The sequence below is a fragment of the Orbicella franksi genome, chromosome 8, assembly GCF_964199315.1.
Source record: "Orbicella franksi chromosome 8, jaOrbFran1.1, whole genome shotgun sequence".
Taxonomy (NCBI): domain Eukaryota; kingdom Metazoa; phylum Cnidaria; class Anthozoa; order Scleractinia; family Merulinidae; genus Orbicella; species Orbicella franksi.
Genome location: NC_138152.1, coordinates 7,930,947 through 7,953,051, shown reverse-complemented (window position 1 = coordinate 7,953,051; position 22,105 = coordinate 7,930,947). Strand labels below are relative to the sequence as shown.

Below are 22,105 nucleotides of genomic sequence, written 5' to 3'. Positions count from 1 at the left end.
GGAGAGATGATATTACGGTGGCAAACAAGGTGGACGTACTTAAGAAACCCCGCGTACGAAAACTTCAAGATCATTTGACGTTTTTTTTTTTTTCTTTTTTGGAACGAAAATGTCAGAGAAAATAGCTTACTGGTCTTGAATTATGACCTGCTTGTTAAAAGTTAATTTTGGGAAGATATTTAAAACAGTCGCACAGAAGTTTGCAATACCATGTAAATAATCTGGGTACATTTTTTTTTTACTATTTGTTACTCGAACTTCTGGTGCATTCCGTCTTTATACCACATTGGACACTGATGTTGGGACACTGGGCACCTCGAAGTCGTAATTTAGTGGTAATTAGTGAAGAACGTAAATTAAAATCGGCTTTTAAAAGTGCGAGGGGCGGCATGTTTTTTTTTAATCTATCCGTCCCCGAGATGAAGCGTAAATTCTGACTACTAATCATCATACATCTATTAGTAATTGTCCTTGTGAGGATTTGGTGTTACATCAATATAATAGCCACCTCGTTCTTGCCACCTGTCTATGCAGACAGCATATTAATATCCTGATAAGGAAAGAGGTGCCTATTAGCTTTTCAAGTTTTGTTAAAAAAATAATAGGTTTAGAACTTGCGTTTTTCCCAGTTCATAGAAAAAGGAGGAACCGTTCCTTCGAATTATTAGCTTCTGTTTGGTCGACTGTTAGGGCTGATTATTTTTTAAGAAGAAGTTTCGTGCAACAAGACAGAAAATAGATTGCCAAGGAAATTGCTAATTATACGGACACGAAAACGTTGTTAAATCTGCATCATGAACGTATTAGGTACAATTGTATGTATGGCAAATTTAAACGATAGTGGGTCTTCATCTTTGGTAGGATTGGCATTTAATTCCATAATATTTTTACCCTTGCGTCAAGACCTCTTGCGTCAACCTCCGCTGAGAGAGAGTTATTATTTCAAATTAGCGGTAGGTAAACATCATGATCAGAGCCAGTTTCGTCATTACACTGTAAATAAAAATATAATAAAATTTGATGTTCCTATTTAGTTTCTTTTTATACACTTTTTTTCGGATACTTTCGCGAGAATTTTTTTCGAGTTATGTGTTTCTAGCGGATTATGGAAGTAAACCTTCTACAAGTACGAGCAGAAAAACCGAACAAGTAAATAATACAACAGATTCCTGTTGCTTGCGCAAACTGGCCTACATTGCGGGTGGTTTTAAACAAACGGTAGCAAATTAACTTCCTCTAACATGCAATTTCAATTACAGGCTAAGAAAAGGTAGGGAAGATTATGCTTCTCTTGCTAAGAAACCGACTATTTTAATTCAAAGCATGGATTATATACATATGATACAAAGTAAAATTATGTTCACATCACAAGGTAAGAAAATTAAAGTAATTTGATAATTTGATAACTGAATTAATACAATTTCGACATTGTTTATAAGACTTAAAAGGATCTAGTGATTGTCTAAGGATTTACGGTAAGCACCTCAAGTTAACTGTTAGACACTTTTTCCAATGAAGACGAAAATACTCAGCATCAACCTTTTATCAAGTAAACACAGCTTTTTTTTTCTACTCCTGTCAGTTTCGTTTCATATCAGTTAGAGGTAAAGCTGTTGATTTAAGATTCGTTTCACTTCTTCGTTTTAGATTCTCCCAATGCATCGTTATTTAGAATGAATTGGTTATGAGCACAAATGCGTGTAGCATTTTATCACATCGCTTCCAAATCTACGGCTAATCGGAGGTCGTTGGCGACTGACTTAGCTCCCGATTTAAACGGAAGAATTAAAACTAACCCTTAATCTCGAAGAGAAGTAGATGGCCTGCTAAGATATTATTTAATTTCGAAAATTGGACAGAATATCGTGACATTAACAGTCTATGCTACGCTTGATTTTCTTTATTCTCGTCACATGTCCGCACTTGACAAGATTAATACAGTACGGCGGAGAGATAAGGCGCTGACTTTGGCTAAGACCGAATAGAAAGGATGTGATGCGAATTCCAACAAATTAGGTATGATTTCTGCCTATTGATTCGTTTCCCAAATTATCAAGAATCCTTCAACAGCCATCTTTAGCTAAACTGAAGAAAACTTAATTAAGATACTATCTATATGAATTACAAAGCAGGTAAAGAGTACATTTTCAAACTCACTCTGCGCCCGAGTTGGACAAAGGATTACTGAACTCCATGACACGAAAACGAAAAGCAGAGATACACTCATTCTTAGCCTGCGACGGATGTCTCCACCTAATTACTCTCAGATACAAGTCAATATAGTATCGAATAATCACCAGTGATGTCTGGTCGAATTATGCTTAAACAAAAGCTAACAACGACAAATGAAAGATGGCATGATATGACTCACAGTTAAAACAACGCTGTGATGTCAGACATAAGCCAATCGTGTCACTTTTTTGCGTGACGGATGACTCAGCAGACCACAGCACGTATATGCTTTAATTCTGTTCTAATAATTACTTGTAATGAGGAAAGAGGAAACGGTTATTTAATTAATTTGTTTACCGAAGTTGGCTGAATACGTCTAAAGGATAGCCATTCTTGTGTAAATGTGAACTTGTTCTTTATTCGAAATAAAAGACATAGGTAAGCTAATTCACTGTCTTCAAGCGATATTAAAATAGATTTTCTGCAGTTAAACCTTGGATCACAGAAGAAAATAAACTTCCAAAATTCCGGTTTTACTTATCGCAAATAACTACACGCAAGATGACTCAGCTTCAGATTCTCGCTATTTCTTCTCATCGCATCAAGCTTCTTGATTGGTATACTCTCATTGGTACCATATCCTCACTGCATACGCATTACCTCATCACATAAGATTAAGTTATGGGAAGAGTCCGCGACTGATGAGGCAGTAGGCATGCAACGAGGATATGAGCAGATAGGAGCTTGGTCAACCGCCACCAGGGGAGGTGGGCGGGTTGCAAAAGACGACTGTCTTTGTGGAGTACAGGACGAAAAGACTACGCTTCAAGCGGAGAGACCAAATGTAAACTCCAAATGGCGCAAAGCATTACCGACGCCACTAGCACGGGCGAAAACGGGGGAATGTTATGGAATAACAGCATATTTTGCAATGGGCTAGTTAATTATGCAGTGAGAATAGTTTGAATGTTATTTTTGTGAACTGGATGGCTTATCAAGTTGGTATCGTTAATGATTTCCCTTTTTCATCCGGCGTGTGTTCCCTGAATTTATTTCATTTTAAATGATAAATTTTCGATGTTGAATACCCAGAGGAGTTATAGAATATTGGGAGTAAAAGGTGCTCAAAATCAATAAGGTTTACGACGCAAGATCTTCTAGTCAGAGCTTACACTTTTTCATAATGTCATAAAACTTTTGCAAGTTTGCTCCTTGATATCAAGTGTCTGTTGATAATTCCCAGACAGTACTTGTTCCCTTAAAATAATCCAAAATTATCCCTTTTTCCATTTAACATGACGACCTTGCCCATTTGTTCCCGAGAATATCTTTAGGTCTCCAAGAGGCGAAGAAAGCGAAAGATAAAGATTGTCAAGTAGACGTAGTTTAGCTAAACCACGCGTTGTCAATGTAAAAGAAATTGTGATCATTATGCGACCAGTGTTTATATTCACAGTTTGACTACGTCATTCTTAAAATAGTTCATGTTTTTATTGAAGAAGAATTCACGAAAGGGTTGTGAGAGAAACAGAGCACTGACAGGGCTAGAGACAAAATGAGGTGGAGGGAAGATGCTGCTGCCCTATATGCCACGTGGCATGCAGTGGACAGTTATTAGTTATGTAGTTTACGCGGCAGGTCGATGCCGTTGCCCGGAGTGTGACCGTCACCATGTCAAAGGTACAAGTCGGGACGTTCAACGTATGTGTGAACCAGTACAACCAGTCAGCCATTTACCAGTTGCCTGGCACAAGATGGACCACATCGCTGTTAACGTGCTACCACTATAAACCCTTCATCAGACACCCCCATGAAACGAAGAGGATTCAGTTAATTCAGTTTTCACCTGCAATCATAGACAAAAGTCTTGGGACAAATTTGCGCTCTTGGCGCTTTTGCACACACGCCAGACAACAGTCGCAAGCGAAAACAACTTCACCTGCTTAGCCTCTCCCCCCACCCTACCTACAATGTGTAATTTCGCCTGAGTTTTAACATTGTATTTAGTAGGGAGGAGGGAATAGCAACGCCTCTTTAAAAGAATTGCAGTGCCTTTTTCAAACTTCAGTGAAGAATATAAAAGATAAACACAGACAAGCACGTTGAATTACATCAGTATTCCAAGGGCTCTTGTCCACCATTGCAGTTCTTGATTTGTTTTATTAGGGTTTTCAGTCTGATAATTTATGGATTTTTAAAAGATATATTACCCTGGTTGCAAAACGAGCACACTATTCAAAGGGCGAAAAGAACTATCCCCCTCCCCTACAAGAACAAACAAACAGACAAAAAAGACCAAAAGAAAAAAACCTGTGTCAGCGTAGACAACAAGAAGAGAATCTTGGCAATGGAGTCGAAGTTAAAAACTACATTGTATAGTCTTGTTAATGTAAAATTATAACTACATCAGTTATTGACAGGGAGTGGCTCGGGGAGGTATCAGCATTTCCCTTATTTTCCTAAATTCTTGGTTCCAGACCTCGCACCAGTTGACCGCGTATTCAAATTTTATTACGGCCGCCACACAACACAAAATACGAGCGATGAGGATAAGCTTACATTTCTTTCCAAATCTTAAATTTGCTAACGTAACCCTGAGAAAAAGGATTACGGCCCATCCGATTGATACGGTGTTGTCGTTTTAATTTGTTATACGGTGAAAAAAAAAAAAAAAAACTCGTCACCGAGTGAACGCTCTTAGAGTGTCTAGTTACATGTAATGTGTGTAAAACTGAATTACCTTGACAAAGAAAAAAAAGAAAAAGAAAACGAAAGACATCCAGACTTTTAGGTTAGAATAAGTGCTAATAAATGGCCTGTGATGGATTTCAAAAACAACCCTTAACTGTCAACTCAAAAGTTAACTTAGCATATACATGTAGGTTAGTGACACTAGAAGGTGTGAATTTGATATGTTTTAGAGAATAGTATTTACATGTAAATCTGTTCATTTAGAGGCTGAAATAATGTATTTAAAACCTGGAAAATCTGACTCAACTATCATTTTTTCCCCTAGAACTCTACAGAATATCTTATAATGGCTTCATTATCAAAAATGTTTGCTCCCACTGCAAGATATCCCTATCAAGTGGTCAGATCAAGGCTTCACGTAAGGACTGTGCAGGGATTGTTTGATGTCGTTCAACATGGTGCAGCACTTCCCCTGTGAAGCTTCTCAGACCAGAGGGCGTTGCAAGAGCAGCGGGTCATGGAATACATTGCATGAGTTTGTATGACCGGTAACCAGTCTACAATCCCAATGTTGATAATCAGGTGATTTTGTCCCTTTTTGTTGAGAAAAACGCGACATTTGCCAACTTTGATTAAGGGGGGGGGGGGGGGGGCAAATATGTGATCCAGCTTAGCTGTCCCAACTACGTTTGTCCAGGATTGTCTGAAAGAGATCTGCGAAGAATTTTCTAGTGAAGGTAACGCCAACGATTGTCATGGCGTCACAATATTTTAGAATTTGATTTCGGGTCAATGACGTACACTTTGTCTCTGTAAATTGGACAGAACTTTTCTACGTCAATCTGGATTAAGGCTCGGTGCAGATATTCGTGGAATATAACTCGTAACCGCCTGTAATAGAACGAAATTTGCGATCTGCTTCAAGCAAAATGGAATTTAGAGCTCTTGTCTATTATTTAGGGCATTTTCCAGGATTATTAATTCGCGAAGTAGCAGATCTTTGTGTTGTTTCACGGAATAGTGTTAAATAAGTTGATTGAAGCTTACCCGTGCACAGTGTTCAGACATATCACGAAAACACGCGACACAACAACTTCCGGGTTCCATGCGTTTAACTAACGCGCACGAATAACCAACAACGGTTAACCATTTGAAAGTCAGCGTTTTGCAACCTAACCTTCGCTGATCTTCCCAATTGGCAGAAGGTACACAAATTTCTCACTTCACATCATTTGAAATGTAGGATGGAAGCAATTTGGTGGCAAAATAGTAGAGTTTGACACTTGAAATATGATTAACCATTTGCCGGAGACAATAAGTTAACTACATGTCTACCCTTTCTGTCTTAAGTGAACGGCTAACCATATAAACCTTCTCGCAAAGCTCTGTTGTGCTAGTTCTTGATCCCAAACAATGTTAAATAGTTTTTAGTAATTCCTATGAAGCGGAAAAAGGTATAATTCGAATGACACGAAGCTGTTTAGAACCAAAATGTTTTATCCGGTGACACTTCCAAAGCCGAGAACAAACCTCGCTCTATACGCGTCTCGGTATTGGAGAGCAAAACGAAGAGAGACAGGCCTAATTTAATCGCGTTTAGGTAGGAGCAACGCTTTATTGCTGTCCACTGTTTCAACCGAATTTGCATCATTTCTGTTTCGCACGAATCAACCACCCCTCTAAAGAAGTAGACAAGATCATTTTTTCAGTGCAGGAAATAGAAAAATCCATTTCAACACAATATCTTGCGCATAGTTGGATTTTAGGGGCGAACAAGTGAGTCATTTGCCCCTTGAGAAGCAATAGAGGTTTATGTCACGGACTTATCGATCGCCTACCGTAGAAGGTCATTTAAAAGGATGACTTTACATTCTTTGGCACCTACCCAGGTAAAACTTGTCGTTGCATGCTGTTTCTTTTTAGTAGCACTCGTTAGCTGTACCCGCGAGATGGTACAACTCCCCCTTTTCTCCAACTTGTGTTACAGCGAGTGGTTTGACATTCTTTAAGGTGGCCGAACACAGTTTTCGTACGCGTTTTTGCTGATGCAATTCAGCGCGCGCACAAGGATTGCAAAAAACAAACATGCCGTCAATAGAGCGATCATTTTATTTACTCGACAACTGCAGTATCTGTGCTATTTTTCTCTATAATTGAACGCGGGGTATTGATGACTTTAATCTTTTATTACAAAGATATGTTAGAAAAGGTAACGATGCAAAGAACCCAGCAATTTTCAGCTTTTTCTTTCTTTCCGAAAAAACCCAGTTAAATGCAGCGCATGCGTAGTAAGTCAAAAAATTGCGATTGAATGAAAATTGCACTCTCGGAAATAGGCCTATTTCTGGAGAACCACTCATTAGAATTTCACGAAATTTGGCACGAAAATACTTAAGGAAATAAGTAACTCGAGTAGTAAAAATAATTGAACTTTAACAAAGGAAATTCTAGATATTCCAGTGAGCCTTCAACAAGGGATAATTAAATATCTCTCTGTTAAATTATTAGCGAAATGGTGTTAACTTGTAAGAATCGTTACAAGCTTGTTGCATGCAAATTATAAAGAAAATCTAATGACTAGATTTTCTGCAAATAAACAAAACCGATTTTAAAGGTCGGTTTATATTTATTCATGTTGCCATGGTAACGGCACATACGTCAGCTTAACCATCAAAAAACCAAAGTTTGTGTTGTTAACTAGCTTGTTGCCATTTTTGACGACCGAGGGATCAAGGGTTTTAGAGAAAAAGGTGAATGAAACACAGGTATCAAAAACTGTGTTTAGCCACCTTAAATTCTTCTTTCAGACAATTCCAGACAAAAACGTTGGGACACAAAGCAAGTTCTCCCCTCCCCCCTCCCTCCCCTGCCCCTCATTCACTTACAATGTTGATAATCAGGTGATTTTGTCCCTTTTTTGAGGAGAAAAACGCGACATTTTCCAGCATTGATTAGGGGAGATGGGGGATACGTGATCTAGTGCAACTGTCCCAACTACTTTTGTCAGGGATTGCAGAAGAGGTTAACAAGCAAGACACGGTAACCTAGCACTGTGTGGTGTTCAACTGTTAAACGAGGCTATTTGAGCTACATGTACAGTAAAATCATTGCAGTTTTTAGCTCTTCGTCCGTCGCTTATTGCAATTTAATGTTCAGGCTTTTAAAGTAAATGCTGGTAAAGTAAGGAGGGGTTGGAGGTGGGCGGGAACTCCCATTCGATTTAACAAGGTCAGTGATGATCGTCGTCTCGCTTAGGGGTGTAAATCACGGATTTTGGTCTCACTTAGGATGTTCACACTATTTTTCGCCGTCAGGGTATCTTTTAGGGTGCACTCTCGAGAAGAAATAAAAACAGAAAGGTAACAAGAAAAATGCTGTCATTCCGTTTTAAATGGTATTTTTTGGTGGTCGAATAAAGCTCTAGCCACGCGTCACGGGAAGAACAGACCTTGTTTTAAAGAACAGTTTCAAAAGATGGTGGTGTTTGATGAGAGGAGGGCTAAATGTTAAGTCACGATACCTGAACTGAACTATCGCAACTGTCAATTTTCTAATTGTAAGAATCAGTACACAATGACCGAGTACAAAGGAGCAGTGGACAGTGGAGTCAAGATCTCTTACTCAACGAGAAACAATGAAATTAAATAGTAAATGGTTATTGCGTTCGACTTAAGATAACAGTGGATGTCTGTTGACTGTCTTTACGTTGTACTCCCCTCTAACCATTGTTGAGCAGTGTGGCAAGGGACGTCTTCAGTAGAACAACAAGGGAAGGGACTTCTCTCTTGTCCGTCAGGCCTGAAAAGATATAAGGCCCAGGGGGCTGAAAGTTCTCTCCACCCCTCCCCCCCCCCCTTCCGTTATTGGAGCCAGAAAGGGTCCAATCCTTACTCCGCGGCCTAAGCGGGCAAGAGAGGTCCATCTTAACTTCGCTTTCCAATTGATTACAGCGTCTGTGTTAATAGATCAGTAGTGCGTAATTAGTGAAAGTTTCGGCGCTATGTGGCTTGGATTAAAAGTTCCTGAATTTCCAAATCCAGGCAAATGGTACGGAAATGTTTTACCAAAGTCTCTGGAAATTTCGAAAATTTTTAAATGTTTGAAAAGCGAACCGGCATTCAGCTAAGAAATCCGAAAATGCTGCAAGCAAAATAAAATGGAACGGAAATCCACGGGGAGAAACTCGACAAAATTTGGGCATACCAAACTCTGGAAATTCTGAAAAATGCTGTTCCACTCGGGAATTGTCGGTCTGGAAATTCAAACCGAAATTTTGGATGTAGGGGAAAGCACCCTCCATCAAAATGCATTTATACAACAGACACTCTTAGGAAGTAGAGAATTATTAGTATTACTTGTAAGTATTAGGCGAGGGACGCGTTTTCAAACCCAGCAGGTGTCTTAAGCTTGACTGGGTGAAACGAGGCGTGTCACTGTAGTTATATCATTGTCGTCTTAGCGGCCTGACATCTTCCTTCGTGTTCCCTTTCAAAATTCTAGATACGAAGGGGTGAAAGGATTTTACAAGGGACTGGTTCCTAATGTTCTGAGGTAAGATGAATTTTTGACATATACAATAATCCCAAATTACCACAATTACCAATGTTTGCGTCTCTCCGCGTTGTTTTCCTATCGTAGTAATAGGGACCAGGATTACTGTTTTGGTCATTCTTGCTAACGTGACGGTATCTGTGATGTGTTATTTATATTTGCGACTCGTATTCAGGAATTGCTGTGCAGCTCAAATCGTGAGCCGCAATGTTTACTGCCTGTCGTGCAGCCTTACGTAACTCAAATAAGATACTAGTTGTAAGGTACAGAAGAAAATTAAATAGCACTCAGGTGATAAAGCTTGGGGAGCCGCCGGATTCGAAAACCCAGAAACCCAGTGGGAAAAATTGGGAACGAGTTTCCCAACCAACTGCAAGTACATTAACCTCTACGGGTGAGAGGTAATTAAAGCATTCACAGAACTTCAGATGTAAAATAGTGCTAATAAAATTTCAAAATAGAAAAGCTGAGATCCATGCTTAACAACTGTCAAACCAACCTTAAAACAAGACTCAATTAATCAGTCTTAAGCGACACACGTGCACTTCATACCAACAGAAAACATTTACTTTCTCCTTCTGTCACTGTCACGTACAGTTTAGTTCCTCCGAAATCGAATGGCAAATGCATTAATTCCCACTTTTAAGGTTTCATTTACCGATTTTATTATTATTATTATTTATTTTTATTTATTTATTTATTATTTTTTTAAAGCGGCATGTTTAATTTGATAATCTAAATGCCTTACTTTGAAGTCTTCTATGTTGCTACATATTACACTCGATTTGTTCTTGCTAGTCGCGAAATTACCTCATCACACTTTGTAAATAGGCAACTGGGCAGCCTCCTGCTAGTCGCAGTACAGCGTGCATGTTAGGCTTTTGTACAGCACCATGGAACAGATACGCAAAAGTATCTACTCGGGTGTCCGTATTAACCGGGTTCTCGTAATAGACTCAGTGAACACATGTTTTATCGATGTTTAAGTAAATCATAACTTTATTTCACAGTGCCGATGTATTTAGCTTAACAGAGCTAATCGAGGACGTTCTAGATTACAATTTATTGTAACAGAAAAAATGGCAAAAAGTATTGAGTATAAACCTATCTTATCTAAAATTATATACATAAAAATTTACTGAATTAAAATCTACTTCCAAAATATCTATTTAATCTATGTAACTGAAGAACAAATATGCAAATGTCTCGCACTCAATTTAAAGTTCCCTGGTCAAGTGCAAGAGCGTCAATACTCATTTATTATAGTAAGGTTAGTGAAATTAAAAGCTTTCATTTTCTAACAGATTAGAATTGGTACATAATTATGAAAATCTGCAGTGCTCAGATAACCAGTGTCTGTTAGACGCGGTCAACTTTGTATATGAACTTGTCACTTCAGATACAGAAAAATGTCCGTTGTCGCTATTAAGCGGTCTGTCTTTTATCTCCTTATGTCCTTGTCATTATTATTGACAACAGCGGGAAAAAAAAAAACTTAGTTGAGGTTTGACTGAGCTTCAGAGTTCGCGTGTTTTTGAAAGGCGCGATAATTCAACGACTCTTTCACTTGACTGAACTATGAAGCATGTGTGGCTTCATAGCTCAGTTGGTAGAGCATCGCACCGGTATCGCGGAGGTCACGGGTTCGAATCCCGTTGACGCTCTGATTTTTTTTCAGGCTTCTTCTTTCCAATTTCTTAAATTGGAAAATTTGCTGCGATGACCATTCTTCACTTCCATCTACAACCACAGTTCAAATATGAGTTATTTCATATATACTTCACGTGGTTAACAATGTTTGAAACCAAAACACCAGTGAAAGAGAGAACAAAAATAATTAAATGTTAGAAGCAAACACAGACAACAAAGCAGCGAGATAGAAAACGAAATAAAAAGAAAACAAAACAAACAAACAAAGGAAAGAAGCAAACATTAAAACAAGATAACAAGCATGCAAACTAGGAAACAGACATCAAAACAAGCAAAGGAACAAACAAGCAAAGTAACAAACATAAACAAACAAACAAACAAACACGAAAACTAGGAAACACGAAAAAAAGATATTACCAACAAACAAGCCAACTCGAAACTAAATTTTGAAGTCAATAAACAATCAAAGAAGCAGCTAGCAACTGTCTGTCCTTATTATTAAATAATTTTTTGTTTTTGTTTTTCAGAGTGACTCCAGCTTGTGCGCTTACCTTGATAGTGCACGAAAACGTAATTCACGCTCTAATGCCGTCCAGTTAGCATCGAGGGAATTAATAATGAAATAGAAAAATGCCCGAGCAGTCTGAACGATGTCCTTTATACCACAAATGTTCTAACTGGACCCTTGGTTTGAGGAAAAGGATTTAGTTGGAAGTGACCATCGTTCAGGAAAAATCTAGAAATGGGTGCATACTTTTTTACCGCATTGTGAATATTACAGAACAGCTACAAATGATAGGAAAAGAGGTGAAAAACTCTCAGGAGACATTGTAATGGAGCTGGAATTTCGTCCGGTTTGATGCAACAACAAGCTGTATTGCTTGATGCATGTTCTTATTGATCGTTCGTTGGTTACATGGTTGGTTAAGAACTTGAGTCTGGTATGGTCGACTCAGGCTGAATGTTATCAGTCTTGACATTGAACGATCTTTGGAATGCCTCTAAATTAGTATTATTAGTAAAGTGTTGTACATGGTATATTTCATTCCGTGCGATATCACTCGAGTGAGTGTGGAGTCACGTGTACTATAGTACTACAGTTGTATAACAAGAATATAACTGGTAATAAAAAAGAAGAAAACCCATTAAAAAAAATTCCTGTGCAGCTTGCACTCTCTCCTTCCAAAACGGAAGAACGAAAGAGATCGAGCAAACAAACAAAAAATCCAACTGTAAAAAAGATATTTTGACCGAAAATTGTTAACCTGCCCCTCAACCCCGATGATGAAAGAATCTGTCTAGAACTAATTGTACGCCATGAGCGACGGTCAAACTGGGCCTGCGAAGGCCCACCATTAGAGGCATCATCCCACAGCATAATATTGTCTTTAACTCAGCACTGAGTTATAGTAAGTAAATTTCTTTAACCCTTTACCCCCTAAGGCGAACCGCAGTCTTTCCCAAATCGGCAAATAAAGACACTCTACCTGTGTACAATATGCCATTTGAAAGCCACTAATCAGCTTATTTAAGAATTGACATCAGCAGCTATTAAGGAGGTAGACATTTTGAGAGAAATTGCTTTAAAATGGGAAAATGAACGACTTCAAAAATGTATCAATCTTCTTCTATATTAGGTACACCTCTAAACTATAGCTTAATTAGCAGATCTTAGTGTATAGCTTGATATGAAACAAGTCTTACATTCCATTTGCATCCCGAAAAAAAAAACTAAAAACTTCTGGGGGTGGTCAACTATGTCTTGGATGAGAGGGGGTCAAAATTTTATGACTTCAATGAGCAGATCTTCACAAGACAATTTTCATAGCAAAAATTCATAGAAATCTATCAAATATTCACAAAGTTATGACCTTGTCTGCCAATTTGCACTCTTAGGGGGTAAAGGGTTAACTTCATTTGTCGTTTTTCGGGTGGCTAGGCCAGTTAGTAATCATAAAGAGAAAAAGACCAATGAAAGTAAACGTATACAGCTGTCGTTCAAAGTCTAGGTTTTACAGTAACGTCATTTGTAACTGGATTAGTCAGTGCTGCAGTAACGGGCGGGACAATTTCCTGGGTGAACCAACTTGTAGATGTAGTAGGAGCCGCAATTCTTTACTTGAATGGAGAACGGGAAGGAGCAACACTCATTATGCTTGCGGATGCAGACTTTTTTCGAGACTTCACCCTCAGCCACTGTAGGATGACCACCACTCAACCAGACAGGATAGGCCGCACCACAATGAAACTCCGGTGGACATGTGGTCACCATTTTTGTGCCTGCAGCTCCTTCGAAGCGATACCAACCATTGAGGGTGTCCTCACATTTGGCGTGATTTTCTTGTCCTTTATAGTCATGTTTTCTTTCTGCATCGGACAAATTTTGGTAATTTTGCCAGTGACATACATCAACTAAAGGAAATACACAAATGTGTAAATAAATATGTGATAAACACAGAAGACATTTGAACAAGTACGAAAAAAGTAAATCAACGAAATACGTAATTAAAAATTGATTCATGCTTTAGAGTGGACCATAGAGTTGCTCGATGCGCAATCGAGAGAAAGCCTAGCGTCTTTAATGCTCTTCGATTTTTCGTTTGGCCTATGAATACATAAAAGAACTAAATTTCCATTGGTGTAAATCACGTGAAATAGGGAGAGGTGTACCAATAGAACATGTTCGTATTCTCGGTTTTGGACTGGAACTGCAACCACTGAAAAATTGTGTTGGAAAATAGTCATTACCGTAATATCTACTGAACGAGTGTCGACACCCCCATTCCCCTTTTCAATGTTGGAAAATGGTATAATGCAAACTTGTGTTGGACTTAAGTGTTATGTCAACATTACACAGGGGTAGGGAGGAGCAAAATGCGAAAAGAATGACGATTTCTGACGCTTGTGACCATGGTTGTAGCTTGCAATGGAGGCTCGTGTGGGGGAATATCATCAAAAGGAGATTAAAGTCATTTGCATTTGAAAATACTCCCCGCATTAGCCGCAGTCACAAGCTACAATCATGGACAAAAGTCTTGGGACAAATTTGCACTTTTGGCGCTTTTGCTCACACGCCAGAGGCGAATACGACTTCACCTGCCTAACCTCGCCCCTCACCTCCCAAACAATGTTGAAAACTAGTACCTCCAATTTCACCCGATTTTCAACATTGTGTTGGGTGGGGAGGGGGGACAGCAACAAGTTGTTAAAGGATATAGCAGCGTTTTTTTTTTTTTTTTCAAATTTCAATTCTAAAACACAGATAGTTCGTTATATTACATAAGTGTCCCAAGAACAAGAATATGTGATTTTTTCCGTCGGTTTTCTAACCCAACGGTTTTTGAAACTGACTCTGTGTGTTAAGCATGGAGGGTCATGCTCTGCTATTTTTTCCTCACTCGTACCCCGACCGTAGTGCAAGGGAGCAGTAGGTGGACAGAAGCACCCTCTGGGTTTTCGTTGTAGTAAGACATGGAAAGTCATTTTTAGCATAATAATATCTCTTGGCTTGCTTAAAAGTTCCCACAAGGTAAGATGTTTTTTTGTTTCTCTTGTTACGACTGAAGATATCTTTTATACCTACCGTTTTCGCAGTTTTCGCCCTCAAAACCAGGACTGCACACACATCGATATTTCTTACTTGTAAAACCGGACAGACAAGTTGCGTTGTTTTGGCACTTCTCCTGGGGCTTTCCACAATGATTCTAAATCAAAGTAACAAAAATTAGTTAGCTTATTCTTACTAATTTTCGCGAGAATCTGGGAGCTGCATTTCGCGATTGCAGGAAAACAAATTTCACAAGTACATTTAATTCCACAGCTTTCCCATTGTTTTAATCTCCCAGTTCCTTATCCGAGGATCCCGTTTCCCCAGAAGTAGCCTACAAATGGAAATTTTATGACTGTACTAAAGAGGTTTTTGTGAATTTACAAGCTGAAGATGATGGTGAATCGGAGGAAGAATGCTAATTAGTTGAAAGCAAGACCACATAAAGACTGGATATTTTCAAGGAAAAAATAATCAACCGACTACCAACGAACCCGTGACTAAACATCATTTAAAATTAGCCAAGGATTATTTCTTACGTAATCTGGTGTTAAAGTTCCCTTATTTTTTCGCGCTCTCAGTTTTTTCGCGAGTATTAATTTTCGTGATTTTTTCCGAATTTTAAGACTCGCAAAAAACGCTCGCGAAATTAACTACGGTAATCAATTTACGAGGTCAAGTAATTGCCTCATCAAGTGTTATTTGACCTTTCTCGGCGTACTTTTGCGATTTTTAATGTTCTTTTCTTAACATCATATCCTGAAGTCGCGAAATAAAACCTCGCGAAATTAAGAACGCGCAAGGTTATTTACGAATGAGATATCTTCGAATGACACGATACAGCTCTTCTTTACTTTTTAAACTGAAATTCTGTTACCCGACAAAATGCGGAAGAAAAAGGAGGTATTATTAAACACAACCCGAGTGTGATCTAAGCCATTTCATTTGTGATAAAATACTGGGATATTTTGGGCGTATCGCCTAATTCTAACCAAAATTTGCATGAAACCTATAACGAAAACGACTCTTTAGCCTTATTAAAGAGTATTTTGTTGCAGTACAGTATCTTATATCGATCGCAATATTCTTAACTTCATTGGCAGTTAGCTCGACAAACTTCAAGCTTCCGGTGTTTGTTTTTCCTGCATGAATAGAAAGATACTACTCGTGTTTGAAACAAAAGAAGTCACCTAATAAATTTCTGTTTATCAACAGACTGCAATAATCAGTGAAAAAAGGGTTAAAATCAGTTGGCCAAACGTTAACTGTGTCATAAGCTGTGGGATAATTCGTTATAAATGTATACGCTGGTTGGATATGTATAGGTCAGCATTATCCTGCAATTGTCTTCTCTCTTACATTGTTTTCTTTTCAACTATAGACTTTTGCCAACCCCAACCACTTCCTCCCTACAAGGATGAATTGTGTTCTCTTCCGAGTCCTGCTCGCTTCTTGTCTCTGGCTTAAGGCCTGCTTGTTCTCATTACTTATTCAAGCCTCAAACGTTTGTGAGTGAGGACTCCCGGTGGTAATATACAATCTAACAAAGCAATCGAGGGCTTAAGGTTAAAAATGTCATGGTTACTTACTTCGGCGCCACGATAATAGTAAAGCTGGTTGTCCGTCAGATTCCCATCGTGCTCCAAGTGAGTGGAGTTATTCAGCTCACATTCATGTGTTCCGTTGGGATCTTTGTTCTTAATATTAAGACTGACACAGTTTGCATCCAGGTAGCAACGGTATTCACACTCGTCCAAGTCATTGACAATCATGGTCTTTATCCAGTGGTTCACTAAACGTTTCTCAGCATAGAAATAGTGGGCTGGAAAGTACAGCTCACGTCCTCCATCTGAAAAAAATGTAAACATGTTTATCTAGAGCTTATAATAAATAAAGGAAAATTTGAAACAGGCTTTTATAATTAAAGTCTGAGACAAAAATAAATATTCAAACATTTTAAAGAACAGAGTAATTTAGGAGTGAGCGATGAGGGCTTATGTACATAGTATCTCCTATCAACATGCAGTATATCTTTATTTCGCTTTACTCTCCACGCACGAGATTGATTTTTTTTGCCAGACCTTTGTATAAACAAATCGGTAAAACTATAATTTCTAACCGGTTCGTTATTGTTGTGATACCAAATATATATGAAATAACTTCTTTAAAGGGGAGCTAAGAGTGTACTCGCAATTTTCTTTCCCGCTTGCTAAGTCTTGTGAGGATCCATGATAACTGCATGATTTATTTCCGAGTTCACCTTTCAGTGTCATCGCTTTTTTATGAAGAATTTACGACGAATTACGATAGTAAATCGAGAAATTTCAGTTTTAAGTGGACCAGATTAATTTTAGGTACTTTTCAGTCCCTTTTACATTTTCTTAAAGCTAAAGATATATCAACTAGGTACCTTGAATAACACTGATAACATCTTATTTATGGGAGCTAGATAAAATAAATTTCACAGTTCAAAGAAATAATGCAAACGCAGGTAAAATTATATCATTAGTTTCATTTCACCAGTACTTTCAACTGTTTTTTCCATATGTAATGTGTTAGAAATAATTATATTTTCAGAAGAATTTTAAAACAGTCAAACAGAAGCTTGCAACACGATGTAGACAATCTCAGTACAAAGTGTTTGTTTACATGCTATTCGTACCTCAGGTGAATTCTTTCTTAAAAATTCCACCCTGATGCTTAAATCACTTACTTGGTGTTTAAATGAAATAGCAAACTACAAATATTTAGAAGACTGGACACCTCGAAGTCGTAATTTAGTAATAATTAGAGAACAACGTAGTGCAAGTGACGGCTTGTTTTGTAATCTCATTGCCGATATCAAGCGTAAATTCTCCTATCTAAGCATCACACATTTCTCAGTTACTCTCTTTGTGAGAATTTGGAGGTATTTCAACATAATACCCATGTTTTTTTTTGTTTTTTGTTTTTTTGCCAACTGTCTATTCAGACAGCCTGTTAATATTCTGACAATAGAGAGTGCTGATCAAGCTTTTCAAGTTTAGTTTTAAAAAAATTAGTAGTTGTGGAACCCGAAATTTCGCTCAACGGCAGAAGAAGGAACCGTCCCCTTCAAATATTAGCTTTTGTTGACTGATAGGTCAGATCAAGTCTTCGAGAAAATTTACGTGTTGCAAGAGAGAAATTAGATTGCCTTAAATTTGGAAATGGCTAATTAGTACGAGACACGACGTCTATGTCGGATTTACATCATCATCGATTTTAATCTTTGGCAAATTTTTACAAAATAATTCGCATTTAATTCGATAACACTTTTACTATTGGGTCTAGACCCCGGCAAACTTTTCTTTAGAATTTGCGCTTAAACAACCTCTACTAACAGTATTGTTATTTTAAATTAGCGGTGGGTATTGATGAGAATCACGACAATTTTAGTCGTTACACTGTGGGTGAAAAATAGGATGAAATTCTGTATTCCTATCCAGCTTTTTTTATGTATTTTTCTGATACTTTCACGAGTGTTTCTGTAAATTGGTCCTGAACCACAGAAACAATTTGGAACATTATCAGTATCTGGGCCAAGACTTCTTTATTAAAGCTTTCGTAAAATCACCAAAAAATGCTTTACGTAATATATCTAGTTTCAAGTTTCATTGGGCGCTTATCACTCCTTAAATTAAACACTTTAAGACTCTTTCAGTTGCGCACTTTAAGACTCCTTAACGTATGTACTTTCAGACTCCTTCAATTGCGTTCTTTAACACTCCTTAACTTGCGCTCTTTAAGACTCCTCAAATAGTACACTTTAAGACTCCTTGAATTGCGCACTTTAAGACTGTTTATAAATAGCGCACTTTAAGACTTCTTAAATTACGCACTTTAAGACTACTTAAACAGCGCACTCTAAGACTCCTTAAATAGCACGATTTAAGGCTCCTTAAATTGTGCAGTTTAAGGCTTCTTATGTTACGCACATTAAGACTCCTGAAATTGCGCAATTTAAGACTCCTTAATTTCCGCAGTTAAACACTTCTTAAATTACACACTTTAAGACTCCTAAAATTGCACACTTTAACACAACTTAAATAGCGCACTTAAAGACCCCTTGAATTGCGCACTTTAAGACTGTTTAAATAGCGCACTTTAAGACTTCTTAAATTGCGCACTTTAAGACTCCTTTAATAGCGCACTTTAAGACTCCTTAAATTGTGCACTTTAAGGCTCCTTAAATTACGCACATTGAGGCTCTAGAAATTTCGCAATTTAAGGCTCCTTAATTTGTGCAACTAAACACTCCTTAAATTACGCACTTTAAGACTCTTAAAATTGTGCACTTTAACAATCCTTAAATCGCGCATTTTAAGGCCCCTTAAATCCCAGACTATAACAGTCATTAAATTGCGCGCTTTAACACTCCTTGAATTGCGCGCGTTAACACTCCTTAAATTTCCTCTTTTTATCATACATATTCAAGCACCTGACTATTACCCACTGCACGATCTTGAATTCAAGTTAATTTATACTATGTTTTAAATTCCTTTTCCTCGGGAAAAAATGCAAGAAAATGAAGAAAAATCAAAATATTAATTCTCTTTACTCGTGCCATCACAATGTCAACAGCGCTTTCTCAGGTTCTGTGTTTGTATCGCATTTCACAAGGAAGGCTTGTACATGAACGAACACCAAACCGAACAAATAAATATCAGATCAGAGTTCTCTTGTCTGCTCAAAAATTTGCCTGGCTTTTGGGTGATTTTTGAGAAACAGCAGCAACTTCCTCTGAAATCTTTGTGAGTTTCGATCTACAGGCCAAAAAATTGCAGAATTGATTATTCTACTCGCGCTAGGAAACGGACTGTTTTAATAAAAAGCATGAGCCGTACATACATGTATCACAAAGTAAAATCAGGTTTAAAACACAAGATAAGAAAATTGAAGTAATTTGAATTTGGTAAACACGGCTGATGCACGTATCGTATACATGATATGGTATTCAAATGACGCACGTATCTCATACGAGATATTGTTTATTAGACTTAAAAAGATTGAGTGACTGTCCAAGGATTTACAGTAAGCACCTCTAGTTAACTGTTAGACACACTTTCCAATGGAGAGGAAAATGCTCAGCTTAACCTTTAATCAAGGAAACATGGTTTCTTCAAACTGTTGTCATTTGCCTTTTTATGTATTAGAGGTAAACCTAGTTTAAGATTTGTCTCACTTCCTCGTTTTACATGACAATGCGGCACTTTTTTGAATGACCTGGTTATGAAGACAAACGGGTGTACCATTCTATCACATCGCTTCCAAATCTACGGCTAATCAGAGATCATAAGCGAATGTCTTGGTTCCCGATTCAACCAGTGGACTACAGACTCACCCTCGATCACGAAGAGAAGTAGATAGGCTTGCTTACATATCACTTAATTTTCAAAAATTGGAAGACTATTGTGACAATATCAGTTTATGCTTCGCTTGATTTCCTTTATTCTCGTCATACGTCCGCGCTTGCCAGGATAAATGCAGTACAGAGAGATACAGCACTGACTCAGCGTAAGACAGAATGGAAACAATGTGATGCTTATTCGAACATATTAGTCTAAGTATAATTTCCGACTAAAGATTCGTTTCCCAAATTATCAAGAATCCTTTAACAGCCATCTTTAACCAAACTGTGGAACGCTGACTTAGAAATTAAGATAGCATCTATAAAATACAAAGCAGGTAAAGAGGAAATTTTTTTAAACTCACCCTGCGCCCGAGTTGGACAAGGGATTACTGAAATCCATGACACGAGAACGAAAAGCAGAGAGAAATTCATTCTTAACTTGCGGCGGATGTCTCCACTTAATAAGACTCAGATACAAGTCAATACAGTATTGAGTAATCACCAGTGATGTCTTGTCGAATTAAGCTCCAGCAAAAGCTAACAACGACTAATGAAAGATGGCATGATATGGCTTAAATTTAAAACAGTGCTCAGATAACAGACGTAAACCAATCATGTTACTTATTCACTTGACAAGAGAGTACACTCCATAAAGTACATATAAACTTTCTGCTCTGATTGTGCATTTTTAATGAGTAAATAGAATACGGTTCTTTAGTTAATTTATTTACCTACATGTAGGTTGGTTACTGAATACATTTGAAGGAGAACCACTCTAGTGAAAGTTTGAGTTTTAGTTGTTTTGTTTTGTTTTGTTTTGCTTTTTATCGAAATAAAAGGCATGGTTAAGGTCGTTACGCTAATTCACTGTCCTCAAGCGTTGATAGAATAAATTATCTGTAGTTAAACCTCAGATCAACGAAGAAAATAAATTTCTCAAATTTCGGTTTTCCTTCTAAGAAATAACATTCTTTCTTAAACTGAACGCAGCGATGATTCAGTTTCATATTTCCGCTATTTAGTCTTGCATCTAGATATTTTATTGTTATACTTTCATTTGTTTGAATGTTATTTTTTTTGAACATCATATATAGTTTATTGAGACGGTAACCTTCGTTAATGATATCCCTTTTTCATCCCGCGTGTTTGCCCTTAAATTTGTACATTCTACAATGAGAAAGTGTACATGTTGAATACCCAGACATGTGAAAGACTATTGGGAGAGAAAGCTACTCAAGAATCAATAAAGTAAACGACGACAGATTTCCTAATCAGAGTTTACACTTCCTACCAATGCCTTAAAACTTTAAATTTATGCAATTTTGCCCCTTGATATCAAGTTTCTGTTGATAGTTCCAAGACATCACTTGTTCCATTAAAGTAATTGAAAATTATCCCTTGTCTCATGCAAAAGGCTATAATTTCTTCTTCCCAAAAACCTTTGGAGTCTCCAACAAGCAAAGAACGAGAAAGATAAAGATTTTAAAGTACAAGCACTTTAGATTTACGTGTATTAATTGAAAAGTGTTTATCATTCGACCAGTTGTTTGTTTGAACAGTTTGACGCCGTCATGTTTCGAGGAGTTTACGTTTCTATTTAAAGACGATTCGCTCAAAGGCTGTTAGAAATACATAATAAAACACGCAACCAAACTTACTAAAGTGCAGTTCTTAGAAGGTCCATTTTCTAAAGGAAATTAATACTCATGTTAATTGAGGTATTTGAAGTTAACGTGACCTAAATTAAGGCGAATTGAGGTAAATACGCAACAGGTGTGTTTAGTTTGCCCACCATCATGTACGTTAATTAAGCTGACTATTCTACCAAAGCTAAGAGACATTTTATTTTCGCTTTATGAAAAGTGCGAACCTTGTCTGCTAAATAAACGTTTGTTGAACTTAAATCTGTAATATAATTGAAATATCACCAAATACATTTACCACCCTATCACAAATTGGTTAGAATGGCGACTTAAACTAATCCCGAAATTATCGAAATAAAGGCTACTTAGAACTTAATGTTTACAAATACAAGGAAAATAAAGCAGCACTTCCTGTAGAGAAGGTTTCTCTTTCGTGAATTTTCAAGCGCTTAATGCAAGGAAGAAGATGTCCAGTGAGTC

The 22,105-nt window shown here is 37.6% G+C and overlaps 2 protein-coding genes across 2 annotated transcripts in view; both read right to left on the bottom strand.

The window, feature by feature from the left end:
- Positions 1–22,105, bottom strand: part of LOC145495511 (uromodulin-like) — a 214,892-nt gene that overhangs the window by 92,419 nt on the left and 100,368 nt on the right. The gene's annotated exons all lie outside the window — the stretch shown is intronic.
- LOC145495625 (uromodulin-like) lies at positions 13,103–20,414 on the bottom strand. Its single transcript, XM_081475251.1, has 4 exons — positions 20,345–20,414; positions 16,201–16,460; positions 14,648–14,768; positions 13,103–13,476 (listed from the first exon to the last, which is right to left on the bottom strand). Exons 1-4 carry the CDS (start codon positions 20,412–20,414, stop codon positions 13,103–13,105), a joined length of 825 nt encoding a protein of 274 aa, XP_081331377.1.